Raw genomic sequence first — 27,038 nt, 5'->3', positions numbered from 1 at the left:
TAAAAGGTTTTAGAGGAAGATGCATCTTGTAAATGAATCAATTTCTGATAAAACAGTGACAACAAACAGTATTTTATATTCTTGTGATTACTGATGAAGTTGGTGGTGTTGTATAGTGGGTGTATTTTAAGCAGCTGCAGGGAGCTAGCGACATTTCTGTACACTTTTTTACTATTCCTCTAAAATAATCCAAACTGAGTTTTTTTTATGTGATTAACCCAGTTTGACCCTGTAATTATGCTTAATGTGTTACAAATTAATGCTGGACTTCGCAAATGTGTTATTGAGTACACATTTCAAATATTTCTAGATGTGTGTTTAAATCTATGAATACATGGTCCAATTTGATGAACCAAAGAAGGAAATGTGGACCACATTTTGGTGCATTAGCACTATGCTATTGCAGAAATCCGATCCTTCCCTTATGAAAGTTTACCACAGTACTGTTGCACGTCATTTTTGCAGTTTTACCATAGTTGGTCCTGGTTTGCCAGGTGTATTAATATGCTTTTACCATACCTCGCTATTATTTACAATGCTTACCTATGCCTTGCCATGCTTTCACTGTGCTTTATTACACTTTGTCTTGTATTAAACTCAAAGCACAAAAGAAAAAACCATACATTTTGTTATATAAAGCTTTATTGTTTACGAACCAATAATGGACAGAAGTACAAAGCTTAAAATATATACATTATTATCTCAATTTGCAGTTTTTCTAACTTGCATTGTCTTCTGACAAAAGTTCAGAATGTTTGTAGGGTGACATTCTAATCCAAATAAGAAGTTCAGAAAATGAAACAATATTGGAATTCAGGTTCTGCACAACAAGGTAAGAGACAGGTCTACTATAATGGAGCTCCGCCTAGCGGCTAGTGAGTAAATAATACTCCCATCAGCCTGTAACATGTACTTCCCTCTCAACTACAGAGCTTTGAACAGTATGGTTTGCAGTTCACATCCAAGCCTTGCCTTTCCGTGCATTCACTTAAATTGTCAGAGATGCCAATTCATTACACTAACCTGTAAATGATGGAATTCTGGGTGGGACAGAAATTCCTCCAGGCTTAAAGTTGCATATGTGAGAAACTTCAGTCTGGGTTTCTATCTTATCATAGCACCGAGACAGCACTAATTAGAGTGGTTAATGATGTGTTGTTATCCTCGGACACGGGCACACCTTCTTATACTATTAGATTTAAGTGCTTTGTTTGACATTGTTTTAATTGATCACCTTGAAAATCTGGTAGGATTGTCAGGTTGTGTTCTGTCTTGGTTTCAATCCTCTCTCTCGAACAGGTCACAATTTATTAAAATAGAGGAGGAGACCTCTTTTTTGTCGAAGGTTACATGCAGGGTCCCACAGGGCTCAGTTCTTGGCCCAGTTCTGTTTTCTTTGTATATGCTGCCTCTGGGCAATATTATTTTGTTGCTGTGGAGTTAATTTCCATTGTTACGCAGATGATACGCAGCTATATTTATCCCTAAAACAGGGTGACACCTCGGCTGTAAATATTTGATTACCTGTCTTGCTAACATAAAAGAAATGGATGTTTGAAGACTTTTTAATGCTGAACTCAGATAACAGAAGTGATGATTCTGGGATCTCGGAAGCAACAAAGTAATATGTTTGATGTACTCCTCGGTGGCTTCTCTTATGAACTCACAGACAAAATGAGAAATGTAGGTGTGATCTTCGACCCAAATCTTTCTATTGAGACACACATCAGGAATATTACTAACATTTATTTTTTATCATCTAAGAAATATTGCCAAATTAAGAAGTAATCTTACCCACTCAGATACTGAGAGATTGATGCATGCTTTTGTATCTTTTAGAATTGATAATTGTAATGCCCTATTCTCTGGTATTCATAGCCATGTTATATCTCGACTGCAACTTATACAAAATGCTGCAGCTAGAATTTTAACTGGGACTAAGAGACGAGATCACCTTACTCCTGTGCTAGCATCTCTGCACTGGCTTCCGGTCCAATTTAGGATAGACTTAAAGGTGTTGCTTTTAATTTATAAGGCATTAAATGGCCCTGCACCATCGTATTTAAATGATCTTTTAAGATCATATATTCCTAGATCCCCACTCAGATCACAGAATGCCAGGTTGCTTACTGTCCCACAAATTAAAAAAAAATAAACAGGTGGTAGAGCATTCAGTTATAGGGCCCCAAAACACTGGAATGATCTGCCTAGCTCTGTAAGGGAAGCATCAAGTGTCACTGCTTTTAAAACAAGATTAAAAACACACTTTTATAATAGAGCGTTTCTATGCTAAAATAGTGTTCCTTTTATTCTCTGCATTGTTTTACTGTTCTGTGTGTTTTTCTTTTGTTTTTCTTGCTTTCTCTTATTAATATTTGTCAATGATTTTTATTCATGTGAAGCACTTTGAGGCAATTTGTACTGTGAAAGGTGCTGTATTAAAAATAGATTAGTATTATTATTATTATTATTATTATTATTATTTCCATGGTTACAGATATGTATACTTTAAAACCAGATTTTTGTAACCATTTTTTTTCTACTTCCAGATAAGATATTGGAATCAATACTCATTGAATCCGCATTCATTGCTGGAGTCGATTGCTTGTTTTTTATAGTATGTGCATTGCCTTGCAATTCCATATCTTACCATGACAACGTAGCTCTTAATGGTATAGATCCAGCATCACTTCCCACCACAACCACTCCACTGCGGGCTAGATAGTACACTAGTTATCGAGCACTTTTTGTGTCAAGATTTAAATAAGGATTTACAGGGGTTTCTCTTCATCTTTAAAAGCTGCCATACATTTAGATGTTCTTAGAAACAAAATGAAATCAGTACAAATCACAGCACTGTGAAATTAGTAGCTCATTGTTATAGATTTTGTTAAGTAACAAATGCTATATTAATTTGTATAACAATATTCGTACGTAAAAAATAAAACGCAGTCTGTATAAAACGTCAAAGAGCACTGCTTCACACAGTTTGTTTGAATGACTTAAAAACAGTGGTAAGAGCTAGCTTCAACACGGGACTCCCTTCTTAATGCCACCAGGGGGAGCACAGTGAGTAATATACAGTATATGGAATAATATATATAGGTTGCTGTACTATACTCTCCACGAGAGTCACTACCTACTAGTGGACTTGAGTGGGTGAAGAATCAGCTTGTATCTTATGCAGCACCCTCTACTATATATTTAATATATGCACTTAAACAGTATAGCTAAATTGCATACGACTTAATTTCAAGCTGATACAAACTATCTGTTACAAAGACATTTCAGATGTCTGCATCGCGTCAATATCAGGGTCTACTATATATTGTAATATTTTTATTCCACAATATACCATCAATGTAAAGATGAAATGAGTATTAAGTAAATATACTGTGGTGTTTCTGAGCAGGGATGGCTGCAGTATTTTGCCGCTTTACCAAGTAGCTCTGATGTCAACCTGAAGGACCAAATTTGCAAAGCAATACATGTAAAGATGGCGGGTGAACTCCTCATCAAGGCAGGGAACTCAGCAGTTACTATGGCCTCCCCTACTCAGCAAGACCATACGAGCTCTGGTACCAATAGAGTTGAGATGAGGGCGGGGTGAGAAGTGAGAGGTGACACTGGGCACAATATGCTCTGTGAGCAAGCACAAGCTACGGTAGTTTCTAAGTAGTGGCATGCAGATTTTTTTTTAGCTCAGCTAGATTTACATTTCCGCGATGGCGGGGAGCATACAAGCTGTGACCCGGGCCTCTTTCCAGGCACTTCTGCAGTCCGTTATCCAGTTATAAATCATGCCGTGCTTCTCTGGAAACTCCAAATGCGAGTTGCACAGATTTTCCTCACTCACTGCAGCACTGCTGCCTTTGCTTTTGAGCTCTTCTGGGATCTTGACAAGGCTGTGGTGTCTCCTGGCGTTGGTTTTAGTGCGTCTTTCTTTGAGATTGTTTTCTTTAGGAGGACAAGGCCAGACTTGAGCTGTAAGATTAGCAGAGCTGGTTTCTTTATTGCTTGGAGTTCCAGGAGCACACTGGGAATCCAGTTTGGTTTGTGCTTCCAGGTTAAGTTCAGGACAGCTGTTTTTCCGGGGCATGGTTCGGACAGGTTCCATTTGTGTTTTGCTGAATCTGGATGGTCCCTTTGAGTCTTTGAGATGAAACGCGTCTCTGTGTCCATACAGCTGTTCCAGCGGGTCAGCTCTAAAAAGAGGGGAGATGTTCTTATTGAGAGTGAGGCTGACCCCCTCTAGGGAGATGATGTCAGAGAGCAGGGTCCCCTGAAGGCAGCTGCTCAAATAAGGATGCACGGGAGTTGGGGGTGGAGCCAGGGGGGGCAGTCTCGGCAGGTGGGGAGCTTGCTTCTGGGAGTTGAGTCTGTCAGAGCTCTGGACTTCACAGTCCTCCAATACAGGGAAGGTGGGCCGGGCCAGCTGGCAGATGGATTGCAGGTAGTCTTCTGAGGACAGGGAATCAGAGTGGATGTAGAACCCACTGGAGAACTTGTTACTGTCATTCATGTCCTGCAGGATCTCCTCATAGGCTTCACAAATTGTGGGGAGCTGCTTCTTAGCGAGCAGTCGAGATCGGGGACGCATGTCTGTCAAAACAAAATATGATTTACTATATTAGAAGCCAGATATATAGAGTAAAGAGTAGTAGAGAGGGTGGGGTGAAAGGAATATTCAGACATGTAAAGTGCCGCCCCATAGGAACCCCCGGTCACGGTCAGCAGTGACATAGTCTGGATTCGAACCTGCGATCTCCAGGCTATAGGGTGCATCCTGCACTCCACACAGAGCACTTTTACTGGATGCGCCACTCAGGAGCCCCATAAAGTGTAATTTTAATAAATTAAATTGTTGTATTTTAGTATCTTTTGAAATGTGAGTTACTTTTTTTTTGTATGACCCAAGCTGATTTTTTTCTGTCTACTCTAAAGAAGCTTTAGATTTAATGCAAATGTATGCAGAACTGCCCCTCTTAATATACTAAGTATAAAGAATAAAAGAATATACTTAAACATCAACTACAGTGACATGTTTAATCAAGCAATCAATCTATTTTATATAGCGCCTTTCATAGTGGACCACCATCACAAAGCGATTTACAAGATGCAGTTACAAGAAAATCCATAATACTGTAAAATACAGAGAAATGCATAATATATGGTATACAAAAAACAAAAAAACAACGCATAATATATTAAATACAGTGGAAACCTCAATATTGCTGTCAATATCAAAATCAGTGTTGATTTCATCTGATTAAGTCTGTGAATAATTTCTGTCACAGTGAAGCACTTCAAAACAGAACTGTGTTTGCAAGTAATGGCGCAAAAGTCAGTTTAGGAGACGATTTTAGTTTTGATTAATTTTGCCAGACCAATCTTACTGAAATAAATATCACTGGGGTTGGCAGGACATGAAAAGCTTTCGAAATGACACAGACAGGTTTGCCTTGTAAATCTTTGACACATGGGGAGCCAGCATGCTGTGCCGCTGCAGTTTCTAGTTGCTAAGTGCCACAGGATACTTGTTTAAGTATCTTACAGTTGGTCTTTAGAAAACAATGGCAGTTTAATGCACTGTGGTGCATACGCATTGTCTAGCTGGTTACAAAAGCATGTTTGACATGTCTGTGTTGATTGAAGAATTCAGCCATGAACATGTAGGGTTTGATATGTCAGGGTTCCGATTGAAAAATATTGGGTTAAAAACTGGTTTAATCTACATTTTTATCACTGATTTCATGTGAAACTGGTTTAACACTAATTAATACTCCATTGGTGTAGTCTCATGTCATGAAAATAATCTTCAACCCATTCACTGCGTTTCATCCAGTATACTGGACCATCAATACACTCGTTCACAGTCAGTGTGAAGTGTTGATAGCGCTTGAATGCTTTTCATGCTTATATTTTAAACGCTGTTTATTTATTCTCGACCTGGATACGAGTTTTGAGGGATTGACCCATTTTGATCAGTGTATTTCTGCTTTAGTTTTGAAATATTCAGTAACAGGTTTAAGATATTTCACTGGTCCAGGTGCTAAGGTGGGTCTCCCCCTGCAGCAACACATATCATATTTTCACGACTTAAGCCTGAAAGTTTCATGTTAACCAAGCTACTGAAGCAGTCTCTGTCAAATATAAAATGTCTTGTCATATTAAGAATATTTACAACTGCATTGGCAGTATTGACATCAATGCGTACACTTAGAGTCAGTGGTGAAAATACTAGAGCAGTAGGTATTTATGGGAATGTGAAATATTACATTGCCATGATCCCTCTATCATTTCAATCACTCGGTGATAAACTCTGATCAGACATTTTGGCTGATGCCTTGCAAGACTTCTAATGCACTTTTAAAACAAAAGCATCCCATTGAAAAATGTGTTTGTTTTGCTACCGGAGCTCTAGCCATAGTGATGTAGTCAGAGTAGCAGTGAAATGGCTAGACTGCTACAATAACACATTGGTAAACAGCTACATCTACCCTGGGCCCTGCAAGTGCAGGAGTGCAGGAACGCAGGTCCAGCTCCGTTCAAGTGGATTTCCTCCAACACTCACTTTAATTAGGCTGTTTGGTGCATTCGAGAAACACAGCAAAGTCTGAGTTCAAATATTCCTCCCTCTCCTCAGCCCTGAACTCCTCTCCCTACTCAAGAAACTTCATTATATAAAGGGAGGGGGGAGGATTGTATGCATTGATCCATTCCAGTTGGGAGGTTATTCATCTGCTGTTAAAAATGGACTTTGGTTTTCCTTGTGCATAAGAACAGGACCAGGAGAATGATATGCTAAATATTATCATTTAAAATAACATTATCAACTGAATCTCTTTCCTTTGGTTTAAGAAAGTCACGTTGAGAAAAACATGACGGATTAAAATGGAAAAGTACAGCTTGCAGTTAGGATGGTGTGACAGAGCAGAGGCTCTGTACATGTGTGTGTGGGTGTGCACGTGTGTGTGGGTGTGCACGTGTGTGAGAGTTTGGTGGCTGGTGGCCATCTTGGTGAAGGAGGCTGAAACCAAGATGGCCACCCTTGCACAGCCACATGGCATTGTTTGATTGATTGTTTAATTGTTTGAATGGAGAAGTGTGGAATGTGGCAGGAGGTGATTGGATGCTTGATTGAACCAAGCATGCCCCTGGCCACATGGTATGAAAGGAGGAAAAAGGATGTTTGTTTGGAGAAAGCATGGAGGAGAGAAAAGGGAGCGTGGAGGAACCTTCATGAGACTCTCTGATGACATCCCAACTCTCCTTTGATACAGTTGCTTGCAACCTGTAGTTTGCACATCACTTTTTACAAAAAAAAAAAACAAGGACCAGGGGTCACAAATGGAGATTAGATAAAGGGGCATTCAGTACAGAAAATAGGAGGCACTTTTTTACACAGAGAATTGTGAGGGTCTGGAACCAACTCCCCAGTAATGTTGTTGAAGCTGACACCCTGGGATCCTTCAAGAAGCTGCTTGATGAGATTCTGGGATCAATAAGCTACTAACAACCAAACGAGCAAGATTTGTAAACTTTATGTCCTTATGTTCTTATGAAAACAGCACATCATTTACCACTCTGAAAAGTCAGTTTCAGTACTATAACCCTGACTGAAATGTCTCATATATATTATGTACTGCAAGAAATGTAGTAAGTTGGTTAGCCACTACTCTCTCTAGAACTTTGGATAAAAAGGGGAGATTAGGAATATGCCTAAAATTGTTAAGAACTTTTGGATCCATAGTAGGTTTTTTAAGCAGTGGTTTTACTACAGCAACCTTAAAGGAGTTGAGAACACCACCAGAGGAAAGAGAACCACTGATAAAACTGTAGAATGAATCCTAGAGAATACTAGATCATGTCTGTTTATTGAAGTTTAATAGTATCTTATACTGTTAGAACAGAAAAAATGTAACTTATCTATAAAACTGTCATTTCTGTGAGAATTTTAAAAACGTTTGATTAGCGTTAATCCCAAAGTGCTTCTATTGACAGAACAGACTGACACATATACAATACTTTCTATGAATTTCCGTTAAAACAGTATACGCTACTGTTTTTAATGTGTAGACCTTCTTCACAGATTTTAAATGTTTATACAGAAACTGTCAACAGCCATAAAATTCCTTTAAAACGGGACACATTTCTGAATACTTAGTTTTGGTGGTACTATTTGCATTACAACACTCTTCTTCACAAATAATTGCTTGAAGAACAAATTCAGTTCTCTATTAATGGAAAACGATTGAAAAAAATCCATATTGTGTCTCTGAAGAAGAATAAACAACCACACAATGTAGATTCTAAGCCACTTCTGAATTCCATTTGTGGGGTTTAGTGACTCCTCTGAACCAAACCACATCCAGTTATTTCTAAATCTAGTCAAGCGCCAGATAAAATCCCATAGCCTCTTCCTTGCTACTCTTTCTTCGCTTCATGTAAAAAGCGGAGGTCTGTCTCTCTACACAAAATGCTAGGTTTAATAACTGACAGCAGAATATATACTTTTGAATGATCAAGCACTGTTTAAGATTCCTCACCTGAGCAATGTATTCCTCTAATGTCTGTAGTGCTGGTCTCCTCGCTGTGCTGCAGGCTGCTGTACGAGAGCTCCTGAATTCCGGTCTAATTCAATATGCGTCTCAAGTCTGCTTGTGCATCCACTGGAACAGCTCGCAGTCCGCGCCTGCTGAAATTATTGCTGTTGCTAAATATAGCCCTATGGACCCTGGCTGTGCTTGAGAGCTATCATTTGATGAATGGATGTTATTGATGCCTGGGGAGAAGGAATGAATGAGCAGTTGTAGTAATCCCCAGCCTCTGCCTTATCGGTTTATACTGTGTACAGCGATTCAGTCAAAAATCTACCTGCCTTTTTAATTCTCTGCTTTATTTCCATATGTTATTTTTTTTTAGTTCCGAACACTGCAGAAATAACGCAGAGGTTAGTAGCATATTAACGGAAAGCTGCGTTGTCTCCCATTCATTCAATTTGACATTACAATATACCTTTGTAAGTTTACTGGAATCCTCATAGTCTTGCCTGGGGTTCAAAAGGATATGAACTGGGGCTCCAAGGCAATTTAAGCTCTCAAGGTAGAATAAATAGGGTGTACAAAATGTAAGGATTGTCTCCCCCGACACATCGTTCATGCTCTTTGATTTCCAATTCTTGTTTTGTTTATTTTTTATCCCTGAAACATTTTTTTAAAGTCTGAGATCAGGAAGGATCATAGCAGTATGTTCACCGTTGCAGTGCTGCAGCCCATTAAACGCTCCTTCTCGTTTGATCCCACAAGGGCTAAGCAGTTTTATCTTTGTTAATTGTGTTAACATATTTCTTTGGACTTGATAATCTATGTTTACATTTTAAAGATATATTTTTGGGGGGTTTGGTCAGGCCGCAGCTCAAAGGCTCAGCTATAGAAGCTAGTCGTCCCCTCCTCTGACACAATGTTCTAGGAAGATGATATGAAAAGAGGATTCCTGTAACATGTGCTGTAAGGTTGGACTTGCACTGCTGAAGCGTTTCTGATTTCCATGTTCTGCATTAGCTGTAGTGATTTTTTTTAAAAATGTAACTAAAAGTAACTATGTTATTTATTCACATAAAATGTAACGTTACCACATTTAGTTACCTGTCTGAAAAATGAACCATTACAGTTACAAGTGACTGAAACATGTAATCCCATTACAGTAATCCTACCACTGGTTATCAATCAATCAATCAATCAATCTTTATTTTACATAGCGCCTTTCACAGTGGACCACCAGCACAAAGCGCTTTACAGTAAAAAAAAGGATAATACATTAAATACAGTGAAAAACAATGCATAATACATTAAATACAAGGCTAGGATGTGAAAAGAATTCTAAAACATTGTGGATGCGTAAAAAAAAAAGTAGTAACGACACAACAGCTAATAACAGATATCAGGCTTAAAGAACATGGAAAGCAAGAGAGAACAAGTGGGTCTTGAGAGTTCATTTAAAGCAAGCGACGATGGGAGCGTCACGCACCAAAGCTGGGAGAGAGTTCCAGAGAGTCGGAGCCATGAAGCTAAATTATTATTATTAACTGTTATTATTAAAACGCAACACAAGGAGACTCTTCTGAAAAGAGTTCACATATTACTTCAAAATGTAGATAGATAATCTTATCACAAACCCTTTGCTACACTTAAGGTCATTATTAGCCTCACAAGCTTTTTGATTTGGTCTTTGTAACCATGTGTAATGAGCTCACAGAAGGTTGAATTCAGAGAACAGCAAGTAGTGTTTGAAATTTTAGTGTCACTGGGTCCATTTGATTTGTTTAATTATCATTGTCCTTATTTTTTCATTCAATATTGCCTGTGTCAATTTCCAAGTGACTTTCAATGCCAAGTGTTCAGAAGTAAAATATATGGTTTCTTTTTTTGGAACCCAATGTGAACAGAACTGCCAAGGGCATATTGTATTACATTCATAGTCTATTCAACTTTCTCTATAAAGAAGCATGTGCAGCTTAAAAAAGAGGATTTCTAACATCTTTCCAAAAAAGTGGCCTCACTTAGTAAGCTGAAAACCATCAAATATTCTGCTGTAAAAAGGGAATCTAGTTTGGTTGTCACTAGAGAGCTCTCTTTCAGTTTTCAAGACTAATTTGCATTAAGGAGCACATGACCTAGTTCGCAATGAATAATATTCTTAAAAGTGTATGTTGCAAGCAACTCTTCAGAACAGTGCAATAATATTTCACAAAAAATTAAATGTTAATCAAAACATACTGGTTAGTTCAAGCTTTGTGAATAGGGCTTGTGACACAATGCACTCAATCAATATATTGGTGGATACAGGGGTCCAGATAAGCTGCGTGCATGACGTTTTCACACATGGATACCTTTAAGTTTAGTTTATATGTGCATGTTTCTGTGTGAAAGCTTTCCTTTTGCATAGTTAACTGTGTTACCACACACTTAAAAGGGGTACAATAGAGTAGGGCATCTGTGAAGCCTAAGGGCAAAATGGCTGCATTTTTGCAGTCTTTAAAAAAAGGGGTCCCATAAGCTGGCATTTCTGTTCCATTTGTTGTTGTTTTGAATGGCCAGTTTTCTGTTGAGTTAAAATGGTCAACAGCTTGAAGCAATGTGCCTGACTCCCCCTGTGTCTCAGGGTTTGCTGACACAGAGGACTCCTGTTTTAAAGCCATTAGAGGACCACTGGGCACTCGGCCCATACTAACAAACCCTGGGTTCAATTCTTCCTTTTTACACTGCTCCACGCGAGGTGGTCGCATTTAGTTCCTCGAAATAAATATATGTATATTAACATAATGAAATATAAATAATTGGGGTAAACTTGGCCCCCTATTTTATTGCAGTAGGAACTAGTAGCAACATAAATACAAAAAGTGTGTCTTGTTTAAGATTTCATTTTACACGGCTGAGCCTTTTTTGTATATTACTTGAACTCTTTTGTAGATTTTGGACAGATATACATGTGCATATTACTTATTACACCAGGCAATTCATTCCAATGAATTTCCACTCCCAATGGTATATGGCAGTATTCAGGATCTGCGATTAAACACAGTGCATTCTAAACATTAAAAATCGAGCCCTACAGAACGAAAACATATTCAATTTAGTAGCGGGGAAGTTGACCCCACATGAGATGAATTACTCAAAGATTTAAAAACTATTACATTTGTTACAAAACTAATCTTCAGTATCCCATGTGCATGTACTGAACTAGTTCTCTTGTACTTTCCAAGCAGCATACCAAGTCTGTGAAAGCAAGGCTTGATATTTAGAGTAGACTTCTGATCAACTGCTTCAGTCTTACACCATTAAAAAGAGACACATTCTACAGAAAGGATTTTAAAAAAGCATTACCTGCAGAGGTTTCTCATAGGCGGGTGCCTGTCGTCAAGAGTAGAATTTAATTTAGAACCTTGAAAAGGTCCCTTGTCTGTTCTCTGCAGTGCGATAGGCTTAGCCCTTGCTGGTATGCTGCAAGTGTGCTCTGTACAGGAATCTAGCCATGCACTATTTATGAGCTAAAGAACTACCACCTGGAGGGCTGGGAATGGGAGGGGCCGCATAAAGCTACAAGCTGGATTTGGAACCAGAGCTTTCTGGCAAAAGCTTAATGATTCGTTGCTTTGATTTAACAAGGACTTAAATCATTTTAACAGCAAGAATGCACATCAAGTGGGTTCATTATTATTACACAAATCTGTAGTTTCCCCAATCAAAACTAATTTAGACTTTGAGTATTTAAATAAATACTTTTTTGTAAATGTGTTGTCCTTCACAAGCACGATTCTTGTAAATGGTGTCTGACATGGGCTAGATACCAGGTGTTCGGTTGGCAGGTGCTTCTGTGTCCAAGTTAGCAAATTATTGATGTTTCACTGGGAATGCCCTCAGAAGTGTTGATTCTTTGGGACATTATGGAGAGCAGACTTTGCTGCAGACTGCCACTCTCTTCTTCAAAGAGCTTAGAGGCTGGTGATCATTGACCTGGGAGGTGCAAGGGAAACAGAGCCCCTGAACCATAGAAACAAAGCACTTTCTTTAACCTAATTTAGAAATCATTCTATCAGAGATGTATGTCCCGGGATGCTTTGCTTTTGTTTTCAAGAACACCCAAGTGCAGCTTAATCTTGTTCCCAAGAGCAGTTTAACCATGTTCCCAAGGCATTTTCTGCTGTTGCTGTGCCAATTAGTGAACAGATGTTATAAACTGAATGCTAAATTGAGTAATGAAAATCACAGGAACCTTCAGCATGTGTTCAAAATAAACTCGGTTTTAAATATCACTTTCCTTATTATAACGAAGGACATCTGGCATCTCATCTCTTGAGTATAATTAGAAGCAACATTGAAAATCCTGCACACAAATTATTCACACAACTCAAATCAAATATTCCAATAGATTTGGATACATATTGATCAGCGCATGGCTATTCTCTTCTCAAATGGAAATGTTATTACCTTTTAAGAACTGATCTTGGCTGTGCAATGGTTCTGTCTGAGGGGGCAATGGTAGCACACAAGGCCAGCTCCAATGGCAAGAGCCCTGATAGATTGCAGTACTATGGTACCACATCAGTGCCAACGTGTTACAGTTTCACAACCACTGCACAATAGTTGTTCCAAACTCAATGTGTTTCCATTGATTTTTAGGCTGTGGTCGGCTAATTCTACATCATTTGTGTAGAGTATTGGTGCTAGACACCTATCAATCTCTACAGTTATACTGCAGCTATTCACAGAGCCAAGCTCTGCACTTATGTACACAGTCATGATCACAACGGTGCAGTATTCATGGAACGCATAGACTGGCAACAAGTTCAGCTTAAGGTAGGGGAATGATAAATCTACAGGTGTAAGATTGCAAGGCAATTTTAAATTCATAGCACATGTAAAAGGAAGACTCTTGCTAAGCATCACTGCCAGCTGATAGGGAATGCACTGCACAGATCCACAGCCACCATTTCCCACAAAACCACCCAGCTAACAGCTCCAACATCATGCCTGCTTGTTCCAGACTCTTGTTTTTTAATAGAAACTCTGCTTCCCCTCGAGGGGTAGCACTGAATAATGAACATAGCGCCGACACCGCTGTACAAAAGAGTCGGCTCCTTTGCAATGAGCGTATATCGGGTTCATGTCTTTGTGTGTGATTACTTCACCTCCCAGCCCTGCCGCTGGCTTCCCCCGTGCAGCTGGCTCTTTGAGCTAAAATATATATATATAAATATGTATATATATATAACAGTATTAAAATAGGTCAAATGAATACAGAACAAAATGCATTGTATAGATGACGTTTACATTTAACAAAAGCTATGTTATTTTGGTTCTTGCATCCTTGCATGTATAGACGTTATCCTTCGGGGACCCTCTGCTGCAGCAAACCACAACGCAACTCCCACTATTTATTTGAACAAATGACTCTCGCAATGTATGCTAGAGATCTCACTAAGAAGACGCAACAAATATTAAAATTCGTATATTGCGGCTCTTTTCATTAACATATTTTCTCTTCGTACATACGATGAAAATGCAAACTGTGGTATGTTTGCGCTGCGACTGGCCCATCTTAGTACATCTACCACTATGTCTTTTGTGTAATTAGCACAGTGACATCTTCAAAAGTGACTTTAAAAATCGATGTATCCCCATTTCAATGACAATTGTCTGCTTTATAATTCCCAAGTATGAATCTTTGCTGAACATTTTTAGCTAACCTTTACCAGTTCGTAAACAGGTTACTACCATATAATACCCAGCATTCCCCAATTAAACAACATTTCACTGTTAGTGGGCTAGGTATTAACAGTTACTAGAATAAAAACACTGAAACATAGAGGCAGAGAAAAACCCACTGGAACTTCCCTTAGTAAATCACGATAAAATTAGACATTATCACAAGGTTCCTAATGTTATTCCAAAGTCAATGGAAAAGGAATTCATGAAAGAAAACTAACATTTCTGTGTTAGTCATGTTGTCATAATAAATGGTTTCTCATTATCGGTCTTGCATGCCTTCTAAAATGCTAGGGATGTTTCTTGCAAACATGTAAAAACTTGCCCAGTACAAACAAACTAACAGAGCGTTTAACCCACACCGGACACTTGTTCAATCTAGTTTTTATTGGTTTGTAGTGGCAACACTCATTGTAGTTTGTATTTATTTATTTATTGCATTTACAAAGCGCTTTTTATACAAAAGCATCGTGGTGTGGTAGGGTAGCCCGTGCTCATTGTATAACATGGTGTGGTAGGGTAGCCCGTGCTGATTGTATAACATGGTGTGGTAGGGTAGCGCGTGCTCATTGTATAACATGGTGTGGTAGGGTAGCGCGTGCTCATTGTATAACATGGTGTGGTAGGGTAGCGCGTGCTCATTGTATAACATGGTGTGGTAGGGTAGCGCGTGCTCATTGTATAACATGGTGTGGTAGGGTAGCCCGTGCTCATTGTATAACATGGTGTGGTAGGGTAGCCCGTGCTCATTGTATAACATGGTGTGGAAGGGTAGCGCGTGCTCATTGTATAACATGGTGTGGTAGGGTAGCGCGTGCTCATTGTATAACATGGTGTGGTAGGGTAGCGCGTGCTCATTGTATAACATGGTGTGGTAGGGTAGCGCGTGCTCATTGTATAACATGGTGTGGTAGGGTAGCCCGTGCTCATTGTATAACATGGTGTGGTAGGGTAGCGCGTGCTCATTGTATAACATGGTGTGGTAGGGTAGCGCGTGCTCATTGTATAACATGGTGTGGTAGGGTAGCGCGTGCTCATTGTATAACATGTTGTGGTAGGGTAGCCCGTGCTCATTGTATAACATGGTGTGGTAGGGTAGCGCGTGCTCATTGTATAACATGGTGTGGTAGGGTAGCCCGTGCTCATTGTATAACATGGTGTGGTAGGGTAGCCCGTGCTCATTGTATAACATGGTGTGGTAGGGTAGCGCGTGCTCATTGTATAACATGGTGTGGTAGGGTAGCGCGTGCTCATTGTATAACATGGTGTGGTAGGGTAGCGCGTGCTCATTGTATAACATGGTGTGGTAGGGTAGCGCGTGCTCATTGTATAACATGGTGTGGTAGGGTAGCCCGTGCTCATTGTATAACATGGTGTGGTAGGGTAGCGCGTGCTCATTGTATAACATGGTGTGGTAGGGTAGCGCGTGCTCATTGTATAACATGGTGTGGTAGGGTAGCCCGTGCTCATTGTATAACATGGTGTGGTAGGGTAGCCCGTGCTCATTGTATAACATGGTGTGGTAGGGTAGCGCGTGCTCATTGTATAACATGGTGTGGTAGGGTAGCGCGTGCTCATTGTATAACATGGTGTGGTAGGGTAGCGCGTGCTCATTGTATAACATGGTGTGGAAGGGTAGCGCGTGCTCATTGTATAACATGGTGTGGTAGGGTAGCGCGTGCTCATTGTATAACATGGTGTGGTAGGGTAGCCCGTGCTCATTGTATAACATGGTGTGGTAGGGTAGCGCGTGCTCATTGTATAACATGGTGTGGTAGGGTAGCGCGTGCTCATTGTATAACATGGTGTGGTAGGGTAGCCCGTGCTCATTGTATAACATGGTGTGGTAGGGTAGCCTGTGCTCATTGTATAACATGGTGTGGTAGGGTAGCGCGTGCTCATTGTATAACATGGTGTGGTAGGGTAGCGCGTGCTCATTGTATAACATGGTGTGGTAGGGTAGCGCGTGCTCATTGTATAACATGTTGTGGTAGGGTAGCCCGTGCTCATTGTATAACATGGTGTGGAAGGGTAGCGCGTGCTCATTGTATAACATGGTGTGGTAGGGTAGCCCGTCTCATTGTATAACATGGTGTGGTAGGGTAGCGCGTGCTCATTGTATAACATGGTGTGGTAGGGTAGCCCGTGCTCATTGTATAACATGGTGTGGAAGGGTAGCCCGTGCTCATTGTATAACATGGTGTGGTAGGGTAGCGCGTGCTCATTGTATAACATGGTGTGGTAGGGTAGCGCGTGCTCATTGTATAACATGGTGTGGTAGGGTAGCACGTGCTCATTGTATAACATGGTGTGGTAGGGTAGCGCGTGCTCATTGTATAACATGGTGTGGTAGGGTAGCGCGTGCTCATTGTATAACATGGTGTGGTAGGGTAGCGCGTGCTCATTGTATAACATGGTGTGGTAGGGTAGCGCGTGCTCATTGTATAACATGGTGTGGTAGGGTAGCCCGTGCTCATTGTATAACATGGTGTGGAAGGGTAGCGCGTGCTCATTGTATAACATGGTGTGGTAGGGTAGCGCCTGCTCTTTGTATAACATGGTGTGGTAGGGTAGCCCGTGCTCATTGTATAACATGGTGTGGTAGGGTAGCGCGTGCTCATTGTATAACATGGTGTGGTAGGGTAGCGCGTGCTCATTGTATAACATGGTGTGGAAGGGTAGCACAGCAGACAGGCATAAAACATCATTATTTTCAAAATAAACAAACACAAAAGAGGCAGGGCTGAGTTGTGATTGCAGAAGCTCTCATTACCCTTGTGTTAGCAGCCTTTCATTGGCTTCTTGTAAGGTTTAGGTCCTACTTTTAACTTCTAAAGCTTTAAATGATTGATTGATGCCTGTCTGCAACGTGCCTGCCTGTATCATGTGTCTTTATCCCTGCCCTTTTTATGAGAGAAAAATGAGCTTTGCAGCCCATGGACACGTCCGTTTTAAAGGTTCTCAGCAATGTATCTTTCACATTTACTGCATACAGTCTAGCTTATTGGAGTGTTCTGTCTATATCCTGGTAACCAGTCACTTACATACCAGGTTATATACAGAGATCCAGGTCAATCGATTGAAATGCAGGAACTGAATCAACATCTTCTATACTAAGATCACATCCATATCGTGCAATGCACTACACCTAGTAATTTAAAGCAGTAGTTTATAGAGAGCGATCATGCCCCTGTTTCTGGTGGTATGCCCCACTTGTCCTGTCCTCTATTATTAACCAAGCTGATCTTATCCTGCTGCAGGCCCTCATTTACTCCCTTGTTTGCAGCATCCTGTTCCCCTTGGTAACCAATTCATTTAGACCTTGCAGTAATAATCCCCTCACATCTCATACGAGCTTCACATTTTTGTTTCCACTTCATTGGACTTGGACGGGCCAAGATAATGATTAAAAGGAATTTAGGCCATTCATCAGTGTCTTAAACTCTTTGCAAGTAAATTGCTTTACTGTCCCAAACGCTAAATTATGACCCTTAAATTAGGAAACCAAGGCTTTTAGAGGTTCTTTAATCTGCGTCACCGATACACTGAACACTATAAATTATCCCCTAGTTTCACTTCTTTACCCCTCTTCACCCAGCAGCCAGTCCAAGGCTATCAAAGCCATTGTAGCAAATTTCCTTAAATCCTGTTACCTTTTGTGCATTTATATTACATAGATCTCAAATATGTCGTTTTGAAAAAAAAAAAACACACATGTTATAGTTAACTTTCCTTTGTATTAATAAACCTCAATAGAAAAGGGACTTGGCTGTCTGAGTGTAGATGTAGTTTGTTTTCTACATCTTGGCTGCTGAATGTTGCACTGGTTTTATTTGAGCCATTAATAAATGGAGGTCCTTTTATCACAGTATGTTCCTCTGTGATCTGGAGTACCTGTCAGCTAACTCACATTAGTGAATCACTGAAGCAATAATAAGATCAGTGAAATGTACTGCAAGAATTAACTGAGCGCTCGTTCAGCACCAGACTTCTTTCCTCCAGTATATTAATGGGATTGTACACAAAGCGCACAAGTCAAACACACTGCAGAGCAGAGCTTGTATTTCCTAGCTCTCTTCAGCAGTACAGTACAATTGTCTAAATGAATACTTCACACCACCTGCATTGGCATAATATTTTTGTTTTCATCATTTTATTAATTCCATAATGTGTGCTTCCTAATTTCCAATGTATTAGTGTTTCTGCACTCGTGGAAGCAAGGTTTGTTTAATTGTCACCAGTATACAGTATTTAACCTCTGGGCAGTCTTTGCGCAAGCCTGAACAACTTCTCCTGAACTAGCAGCTTTCTTACAAGACATTACTTTGCTGTTTTGTTGTTTGGTGTCTGCTCTCGTTATTTATTACCAGTTTCTCCTTGTGGTGTTCTTGGTCTTGCACTGTGATTTAGCTCTTCAGAATAGCACGTATGATTTTATTTTTCTAATACTGTTGTTGCTGTTCGGCTGCTATATGTCAAATTACAGGGTGATATATTATTATTATTTATTTCTTAGCAGATGCCCTTATCCAGGGCGACTTACAATTGTTACAAGATATCACATTATTTTTACATACAATTACTCATTTATACAGTTGGGTTTTTACTGGAGCAATCTAGGTAAAGAAACCTTGCTCAAGGGTACAGCAGCAGTGTCCCCCACCTGGGATTGAACCCACGACCCTCCGGTCAAGAGTCCAGAGCCCTAACCACTACTCCACACTGATGTCCATATATAATGTCACTTGTTATGTGGGTGACATGGTGATGGTAATTTTTCTTAAAACAATAACCGCATTTATTATAATGTATAAACCAATTTCCAATATCGCTTTCTGAAAACAGATTTACACGTTACAACAAACTAAAATAGACCACTCTAATTTAGTTCATAAATCAAGGTTGTTACACAGGCAAATTATTTACTAGGAGTCTATTTAAAACAATGGAATTTATTAAACATGCATTCAATCTAATAAGTTAAGAAAATCAACACAAACAAGTAATAATGCAGAATATCACCCTAAACAATCGCACAGTCAATATTACATAAAAACAGCGTTCCAGTCTAAGTTCCACGGAAAAGCCCTGTCTAAACAGCAGCTGTCGAGGTGGATTGCAGACTCAGTTAGGACTACATACGACCTAGCCAACCTACTCCCACCAGAAAAGGTTACTGGTCACTCCACAAAAGGCCTTGCAACCTCCTGAGCGTTATTCCAGGGCACGTCTGTCGCAGGCATTTGCAATGCTGCAGTATGGGCCGCGCCTCACTTTACCAGGTTCTACAGACTGAATGTCATAGATCAGCAGAACCCTGGTTTTGGGACCAGAGTGTTAAGAGCAGCCACTCATTCTGCTTTTTAACACATTTTATTGTGTTCCACTTTAAGTCCTGGGGTAGTTAGCCATTCATCCTTTTTTGGACTTCGGGTGTTAAATGCTGAAGTATATACTGAATGAGGGTTCTCTCTCACTGTACTGTGAACTATATGCCATGGACCCTTACGGTCCTCGGCCAGAATGCTAAAGGCTAAAGTTTATCTTTGTTTTAGCACATCTGCCGGTGCTGCAAGTCCTTCCCTTGCGACAGCTTGGGTATTGTATCCCATTCAGTAATGATGCATACAGGGCTCTTAAAGGAGCAGCTTTGATAGACGTGCTCAGGTAATTTGGGCTAGAAGAGATCATACCCCATTTGGTAATGGTTACATTTCTATTTCAGGGAACCAGGGTTATGACAATAACCTAACATTTGAAGAAAAAAAAAAAACATTTGTTCTGATTATGGTGCCTCTACAGAGGGGGTGACTTACCATTTGGATTTATTACTTCAACATGTACTGTAACTCAGTCACTATACAAGACATACAATGCTTTCTCTTGGCATTAACCCCTTGTTTGGGGTGTTGAATCTATTGATTAGTTCAATTAGTTTCCTCCTCTGAAAGGTACAGCTCTGTGCTACAGCCCTCTCCTCCATGGTGGTGTGCAGGTTTTGGAGTCCCCTGGGACTTTCTGGATAGAGTGGTTCTTCCAGAAGAAATATTCCAATTCCACAGTTAAAGAAGGGTTGTTCAAAGGAAGACAGGAAGCAATAAGCCTCGCTGTAGTAAATGTTTTGAAGTTTGAAATGATTTCTAAAATACTAAACTATGAAAAGATAAGACATGAAAACCCTCTAAGGTTTGGAATTGTATTTCCTCAAGGAAGTGCAAAAGGCAACAATGTAGCCATTATATTTCTCAGTGTGTTTATTATAGGGCTCCATAAACTCCATTGCCACTTCACTCCTGTTTACATAAAGAAAATTCTTATTATTTTCCCCAGACAAAATGTGTGATACTATTCCAGTTTTTAAGAAACCCGCAGCTACTCCAGACTCCAGTGCTAATGTTAGGATTGCTATTGGGCTGAGTGGGAAGAACAGGAAGTTACACAGCCTCGCCACTGGAGGGGATAACTACTCACAGAACACAACTCATATAGTATTTCACAATAATGTCTATTCATCTCTGTGAGATGTGAGCTTCCGTCATTCCTCTGAAACAGAGCTCACATAACATTCGACAGCTCGATCAAGGCATTCTCTCCAAGATCCATGTTTGTATAAATCACTCCTGGGCTCAACCTTCATCAACCAGCTTCGTAGAAATGTGGCCCAGAAGTCTAATCTACCAACTGCTGGTGCCTTCTAGAAGCCTAAGTCACCAATCAAAAGATAATTAAAAAAAACAATATACATAATTGATTATTTCAATTTTAAACCAGAGAATGCAGAGGGTCCTCATAACTGCATAATCATCGCACAGTACCTGAAAATATTTGTTTAAAACCGAGAGCATATCAAGTGAAATGCAATCTGAAATGTCACTAGGAGGCTAGGACTGTAGGATACAAGTTGGGTGAAGATTGGTGCAATGACAGACAGACACAATCAACCTCGTGGGAGCCCAAGATAGGCTTGTGTAGAAATCCTGAACAAGAACACAGGCACCTCATTTCAAAATCAATATGCTCAATGCAACAAACCACATCTACCACCTCTGTTATATGTTCTTTAGTATTGGAAACTAAGAGGGAACACATTTTGTAAGAACCCTGTCACAATTGGCTTTTACTGAGTGAAACAGGTAGGACTATATACCTGGGAGGTGTTTGTGTACTTCTTCATTGGTGAGTTTACAGATACACTGTATAAACTACAGCGTTTAACTACATATTGGTAACCTGTAGTGTTTAATACCCTTATAAAAGTGTCCCATAGTAAAAGTATAGCAAAGTGTAATAAAGCATTGTGAAAGCATGGTAAAGTACAGTGAAAGCATGGTAAAGTACAGGCAAGCATTGTAAAGAACAGCGAGGTATGGTCAAGCATATTAATAAACATGGCAAACCAGGGTAAGTGATGGTAAACGCATAGCATAAGCATGGGAAAAGCATGGGGGGAAACTGCAAAAATGCTGTGCAAAATATTGTGGTACACTGTTATGGGTAACTAACTTTTTTGTTTTTTTACACAGCCACACTAACCCGTTTATCAAAGCTTTCTACACACATTTACACCCCTTTCTTGTGAAACTAAAACACACTAACAGTGTAGCACACCAAATAAGAACCAGCTGGTCGTTTCTCGTTAGCTCTCAGAGCGTTTCCTGAAATTGGTGAAGTTGTGTTAAATGGTCTGTATCCCTTTACAATGTCTGTTCTGTACTCACAAGGAGGCCACTTGTTATCTCAGTGTATGGTACATAGTTAAGGTGAGAATGTGTGGCTCTCTGCTGCCCTCTAGTGTGAATTTAAAGTAAGTAACATTTGTGTTTCTTGCTGTAATTCCTGTTATAGTAACATTTGTGTCAGGTGTATTTTCTATATTTAATTGAAGTGATATGTACTGTACATAACTATGATATGCTGTAACGGTACATAAATAGGTAATGTTTATTTAAATGTTTATGTACTGCAAATAGTTATAAGCAACTTATAAATGAATACTTACGTAAGAAAAGAAACTATTGCTTTATATTATTTGGTAGAATGATAGACTGTGATACAACACTCCTTTAATTGCTTTTAAAAAAAGGAAAAATATCAAAACAGAAAAACAACCATGAGATGTTTCACAATCAAATTCTCTCAGCTCCCTGTGGTTCTTATGATTTGGCAGCAGCCAATGCTTGATTTTGCACGACAGCAAAGCATACACAAACCGTCTTTCCATCCACCTATCGAGCTAGTTTATAATTTACTCGGTAAAATTGACACAGAAATAGCAGCAACTTTAGGAGGAAAAAAACAGGTTTCCAACTAATGCAGATTATACCGAGTAAAAGGGGTTTCGCTGTGACGTTTAAGATCGTTATAGTCTAATTTGCATGTGTCGCAAAGTTTTACTCGCATTAAATATATTCGACGGATACTCGTTCGCTAGTCTACCAAGTAAACACGCTAAGACTTGTCAGCCACTATTCCTATCCTAAAGTAGATGTGAGACTTGTAAAAATACCTTTGTTTCTTGCTGCGATTGATCCCCGTATGGAAAATCCCTCAAGAATGCTTTTGTTTGGAAGACTCCTTTTGCTGTTGCTCTGCCAGCTGTGACCACCGTTAAAATGATTAAACAGAGACGTTGGCGGCACAAACTGGCTCTGCTGCAATTGGAGTTGACCACAGGCCTGTTATACACAAGCTGTAATTGACCCATAGGGTCCATTAAATTATTTTAATTTTGAACCAGACTTTAAAAAAATTGCTCAAATGAAAAGAAAAAAAAAAAATCCTGTAAAAATGGAGCATCGTGACTACACACTCAAATAACTCAAGCAGGAGAACATTAAGTTTACACCACTTTATTTACTAATGGTCTCTAAACTTGTTACAAAAAATACAAATGTTAATTATTTTTCATCTTCATAAATAAAATAACTACTAAAAACATCGTTCTTCCACTTATGTTGTTAGCTTGTTAAAATTGTTCTAACATTCTTAAATAAAATAGCAGTGCAAAAACAAAAACTACTTTTTTTTTTTTAAGTAAAAAAAAAATAACTTAAAATAAATAACTACCATTGACTGGGTAGAAAAGCTGAAATAAAACAAGTAAACAAATCACGGGCCAGTTGAAATCACCTCCTCTTGTCACCTCATTGTTCTCTACCGCCCTCCTGGACCGCTTACTCACTTTCTTGATGAGCTTCACTTCCTCCTCTCCTCCTTCCCCTCTCCCTCCACCCCTGTTGTTCTATTAGGTGACTTCAACATCCACCTCTCCAACCCTAACCACTCTGCTGGATTTCTGACCCTTCTTCACTCCTTCGCCTTCTGCCTCTCCTTGTCCCCCCCAACAGCGGGCCGACAACTGGACCTCGTCTTCACTAGGGACTGCTTGCCTCCAGCCCCCTCTGTCATTCCTCTCTGAAATGTGATACTTTACAATGTGATATTTTGCAATGTGACACTTTGTACTGTGATATTTTGTAACACCTGTAGGTCGCCCTGGATAAGGGCGTCTGCTGAGAAACAAACCGATACAGACGGGGATTGCAGGGTCACACTTTAAAATAAGTGTCTGTAATTGCAATGTAACTAACACATGCTTTCCTATTGATTTCAAATGAAATTCCTATTGAATTCAATAGTCACAAGCATGACATCATAACATTACCCTTAATACAAATGAAATAATCATGAACAGACACTTATTTTAAAGTTTTATCGATTGCAGTAACAGACCGGTATCCATGATTTTATAACCTGAAATGTTAGCGAGAAATTGACTTGTGCAGAAATTAAAGGTTTGCTGACCTAAAGGGGTTTAACAGTAGAGTTTTGAGCAAAATACGGGAGAACATCTGTCCCGGGAGTTGTCTGGGAGAAGTGTCCAAAACACGGAAGAGTCCCGGCAAATAAGGGAGAGTTGACAGGTCAGAGTGGAAACTACCTTTAGGCTGAGGATAAGCTCTGCTTTCTGATAAGCAGAATACATAAAATCAAAAAGATCATGTCATTCTTAAAAACTGCAAAAATGTTTGGCAATAGGAAACATTTTAGTAGCTTATTGTATAAAGACACTTTATTTGGATCAGGTGCTATTTTTTTTTTTTTTTTTTTTTTAGATAACAAATGAGAAAATAGCGTAGGCAAAATATTATGTATGCATGCATACAAGCAGACCAAATAAATGCAAAAGCATGACAAACTTACCTTTCATTTCAGCTCAATCCAGCCTGATGCTACAGGTATTCTCCTGGTCCTACTGCATGTCTTTCAGCCCTTGCCTTGCCATTAAATTCAATTCAATTCAATTCAAGAGGCCAATTCATTGCACGTTCGACACCTGTGTAAGTGTCCCTGCTTAATGAGAACACTTGTTAATGAGAACACCGAGTTTGGTGTTTTATTTTGGTTTTGTTTTTAGGGAAAAGATTTGTAATTGTATTATATTTATGCAGTGTTGCATCTCAAAGAACGCTCGGTTGGTTTGTATTAATGCTGTAAAATATTTCAAACAAAAACACCAGACTTAACTCAGGTGAACAACACAATGGGCAGCAGGACAGCTCACGCAGGTGTTGAGCATGAGACTGATGACGAAAGCAAGCTCCAATGATGTGATGAACAGCAGAAACAAGGGCTGGAAAACAAGCACCATGGGCGGGGAAGAGCACATTCTATTAACCCTTTCTATTCTACCTTTCATGGTTTCAATCTTAACTGCGTGGCTTTAGGGTTTCACACTTCTTTGTACCTAAAATGTACTTGTTTGTTTTATCACAGAATATGATATAAAGAAAAACGCAGACACCTGTTTTGCAAAATACCACAGACACTTGAACTTTAATAAATATTAAAAATAAAGTTCTAATTCATATGTACAGGTAATGTACAGATACATCCTATTCATTGCCGCTACACTAAGACGCTTGTTAAAGTGTTTAAGGCAGTGTCCTTAATTAAGCCAACTAAGCTAGTGTTGCAGTTGATTAAAGATAAGCCAGTACATAGAAGTGCATGAAAAGGTCATGGCGCCCATTTGGAGTTTCAGGTGTGGAAAGTGGTCCCTAATTACTTTGAAAAGAGTTTTTACATGTTTTGCTGGAAATTCCTGTAAAATCTTACAGTATAACAACACCTTCTGTGGTTCCATTTGGCTTGCCTCTCTGAGCTGCAGCAGAGCTTGAAGATGACATTCACAGCGGCATAATTGTAGGAGCATTCCTCCCGCTTCAGAAACCTGCTGCTGACACTGCCCTTGAGTACACAGAAGGGTAAACTATGAAAGCATGCAGCTTGCAGTTTACCAGGAATCCCTGAATAGCGATACTTAACAAACTGTGAGCATTTCAAAATCGATAATATCAAATAAAAGGTCTATCTAAAGATGGCATTGACAACAATGTGATGGTACACATCGTTTGTGTAGTGCGGCACCCCAAAGATTCATTGTGACCAGTTCATTTCTACAACTCAAAGCCATTCTAATATACACGTGCAATGAACAGACATCTCCTGGTCTCCTTGTTGAAATTTATTGTGTGCTAAGGTCAAGATTCTCTTTCACGTAAGGGGAGAGCTGGTTTAATTTTTTTTTTTGTTTTTTATCAAAGTGGAACGTCACTCATCCAAACCTCAATTAATCTGGGAGCATTTCCAGTGTCAATGGCTCCATGAGCTTTTACCCACTCACTCTAATGCAAGATAGCACAGTCCTAGCCTAAGCACCCAGCCTGCCATTCAGCCCTGGGCCTCCATCAAGCAGAGACTGGTAAAGTAATGTTCCATCTAGCCACCCACTGCTTCATATAGTCCAGTCTGCAAGCCACTTGTTACAGTGTGTGAAAAGCCCAGTGGAAACTTCAAGCTACCCTGCCTTTAGTGATCTGACACCAGCTCTGCCCTACAGGACAGCAGATCAGATAGATGGCATAACAGAGAATGTTTAGGTGGATTGTAAAGTAATTCTAGATAGCAAAATAATTTCATAAATCTTACCTGTTTTGTACTTCCATTAGCTAAATAGGTCTGAAATGTGCAGTTTTGAAAGAAACACATGTTATAGCACACATGTTTTTTTTTTTCATTTTAAAACAGGATACCCCTCCAGGTGAAATGGACAAGCAAGTGCAACACTAAATGAATGCTTGACTTGCAAACTGATTTCTTTAACCAAGTGTAGTTCCAGATAAAAATTAAAAAAACATATATCTACATTGCAGAGGACATTGGGCCGAATGGCTTTCTGTTTTGTGGCAATCTGACTAATGATTTTTTATTCTTTTTATATGAACCTGATTTGAAGACCTATCCTGAATCTATAAGCTGTAACTTTTCAGCTGTTGGTGGGTTATGCACAACACATTTTACACACTAGAAATGTCAAACAGGCACTTGGATAATTTAATTTGTCCTGTAAATCAGGAATGCTGCTGAAGCAAATACTGTATTTGAATATTATTGCAAAAAACAACCACATTCATGTGCCCAATAAGTTTCTGTTTTCTTTGGTAATTTAGTGGCTTACCCAGCTTGAGTGGAGTCTGGAGGTGTTTCACTATTATAACACAGTGTTGCACTGTACATTATGGGGTTCTGTTCATTAAAGTTCAAAACATATTCTAATATTCATTTGAATTGTTTAAGAATATTAAAAAAAATCCAAGCATAACAAATTCCCGGGACTAAAACTAAATGTTTGCATTCCATTGCAAGAATCTCAGTTTGTTGGTTTGGCTCAATAAGATGCAGTTTGGATGAAGATTCCACATGTAGTGT

The 27,038-nt window shown here is 39.5% G+C and overlaps 1 protein-coding gene across 3 annotated transcripts; it reads right to left on the bottom strand.

Moving 5' to 3' along the window:
- Positions 1–624: 624 nt before the first annotated feature.
- On the bottom strand, positions 625–26,928 carry si:dkeyp-72g9.4 (uncharacterized). Of its 3 annotated transcripts, XM_034908600.2 has the most exons (3): positions 11,886–12,007; positions 8,550–8,785; positions 625–4,602 (listed from the first exon to the last, which is right to left on the bottom strand). In XM_034908600.2, exon 3 carries the CDS (start codon positions 4,598–4,600, stop codon positions 3,713–3,715), a length of 888 nt encoding a protein of 295 aa, XP_034764491.2. In that variant the 5' UTR covers positions 4,601–4,602; positions 8,550–8,785; positions 11,886–12,007; the 3' UTR covers positions 625–3,712. The 3 variants fall into 3 exon arrangements, with proteins under 3 accessions (XP_034764491.2, XP_058852680.1, XP_033907470.3); XM_058996697.1 differs by lacking the exons at positions 8,550–8,785; positions 11,886–12,007 and adding an exon at positions 24,471–26,928; XM_034051579.3 differs by lacking the exon at positions 8,550–8,785.
- Between the last annotated feature and the right edge of the window lie 110 nt (positions 26,929–27,038).

This window comes from Acipenser ruthenus, chromosome 23 (genome assembly GCF_902713425.1).
Source record: "Acipenser ruthenus chromosome 23, fAciRut3.2 maternal haplotype, whole genome shotgun sequence".
Classification (NCBI taxonomy): Eukaryota; Metazoa; Chordata; class Actinopteri; order Acipenseriformes; family Acipenseridae; genus Acipenser; species Acipenser ruthenus.
This window is presented reverse-complemented; position numbering and strand designations above follow the sequence as displayed.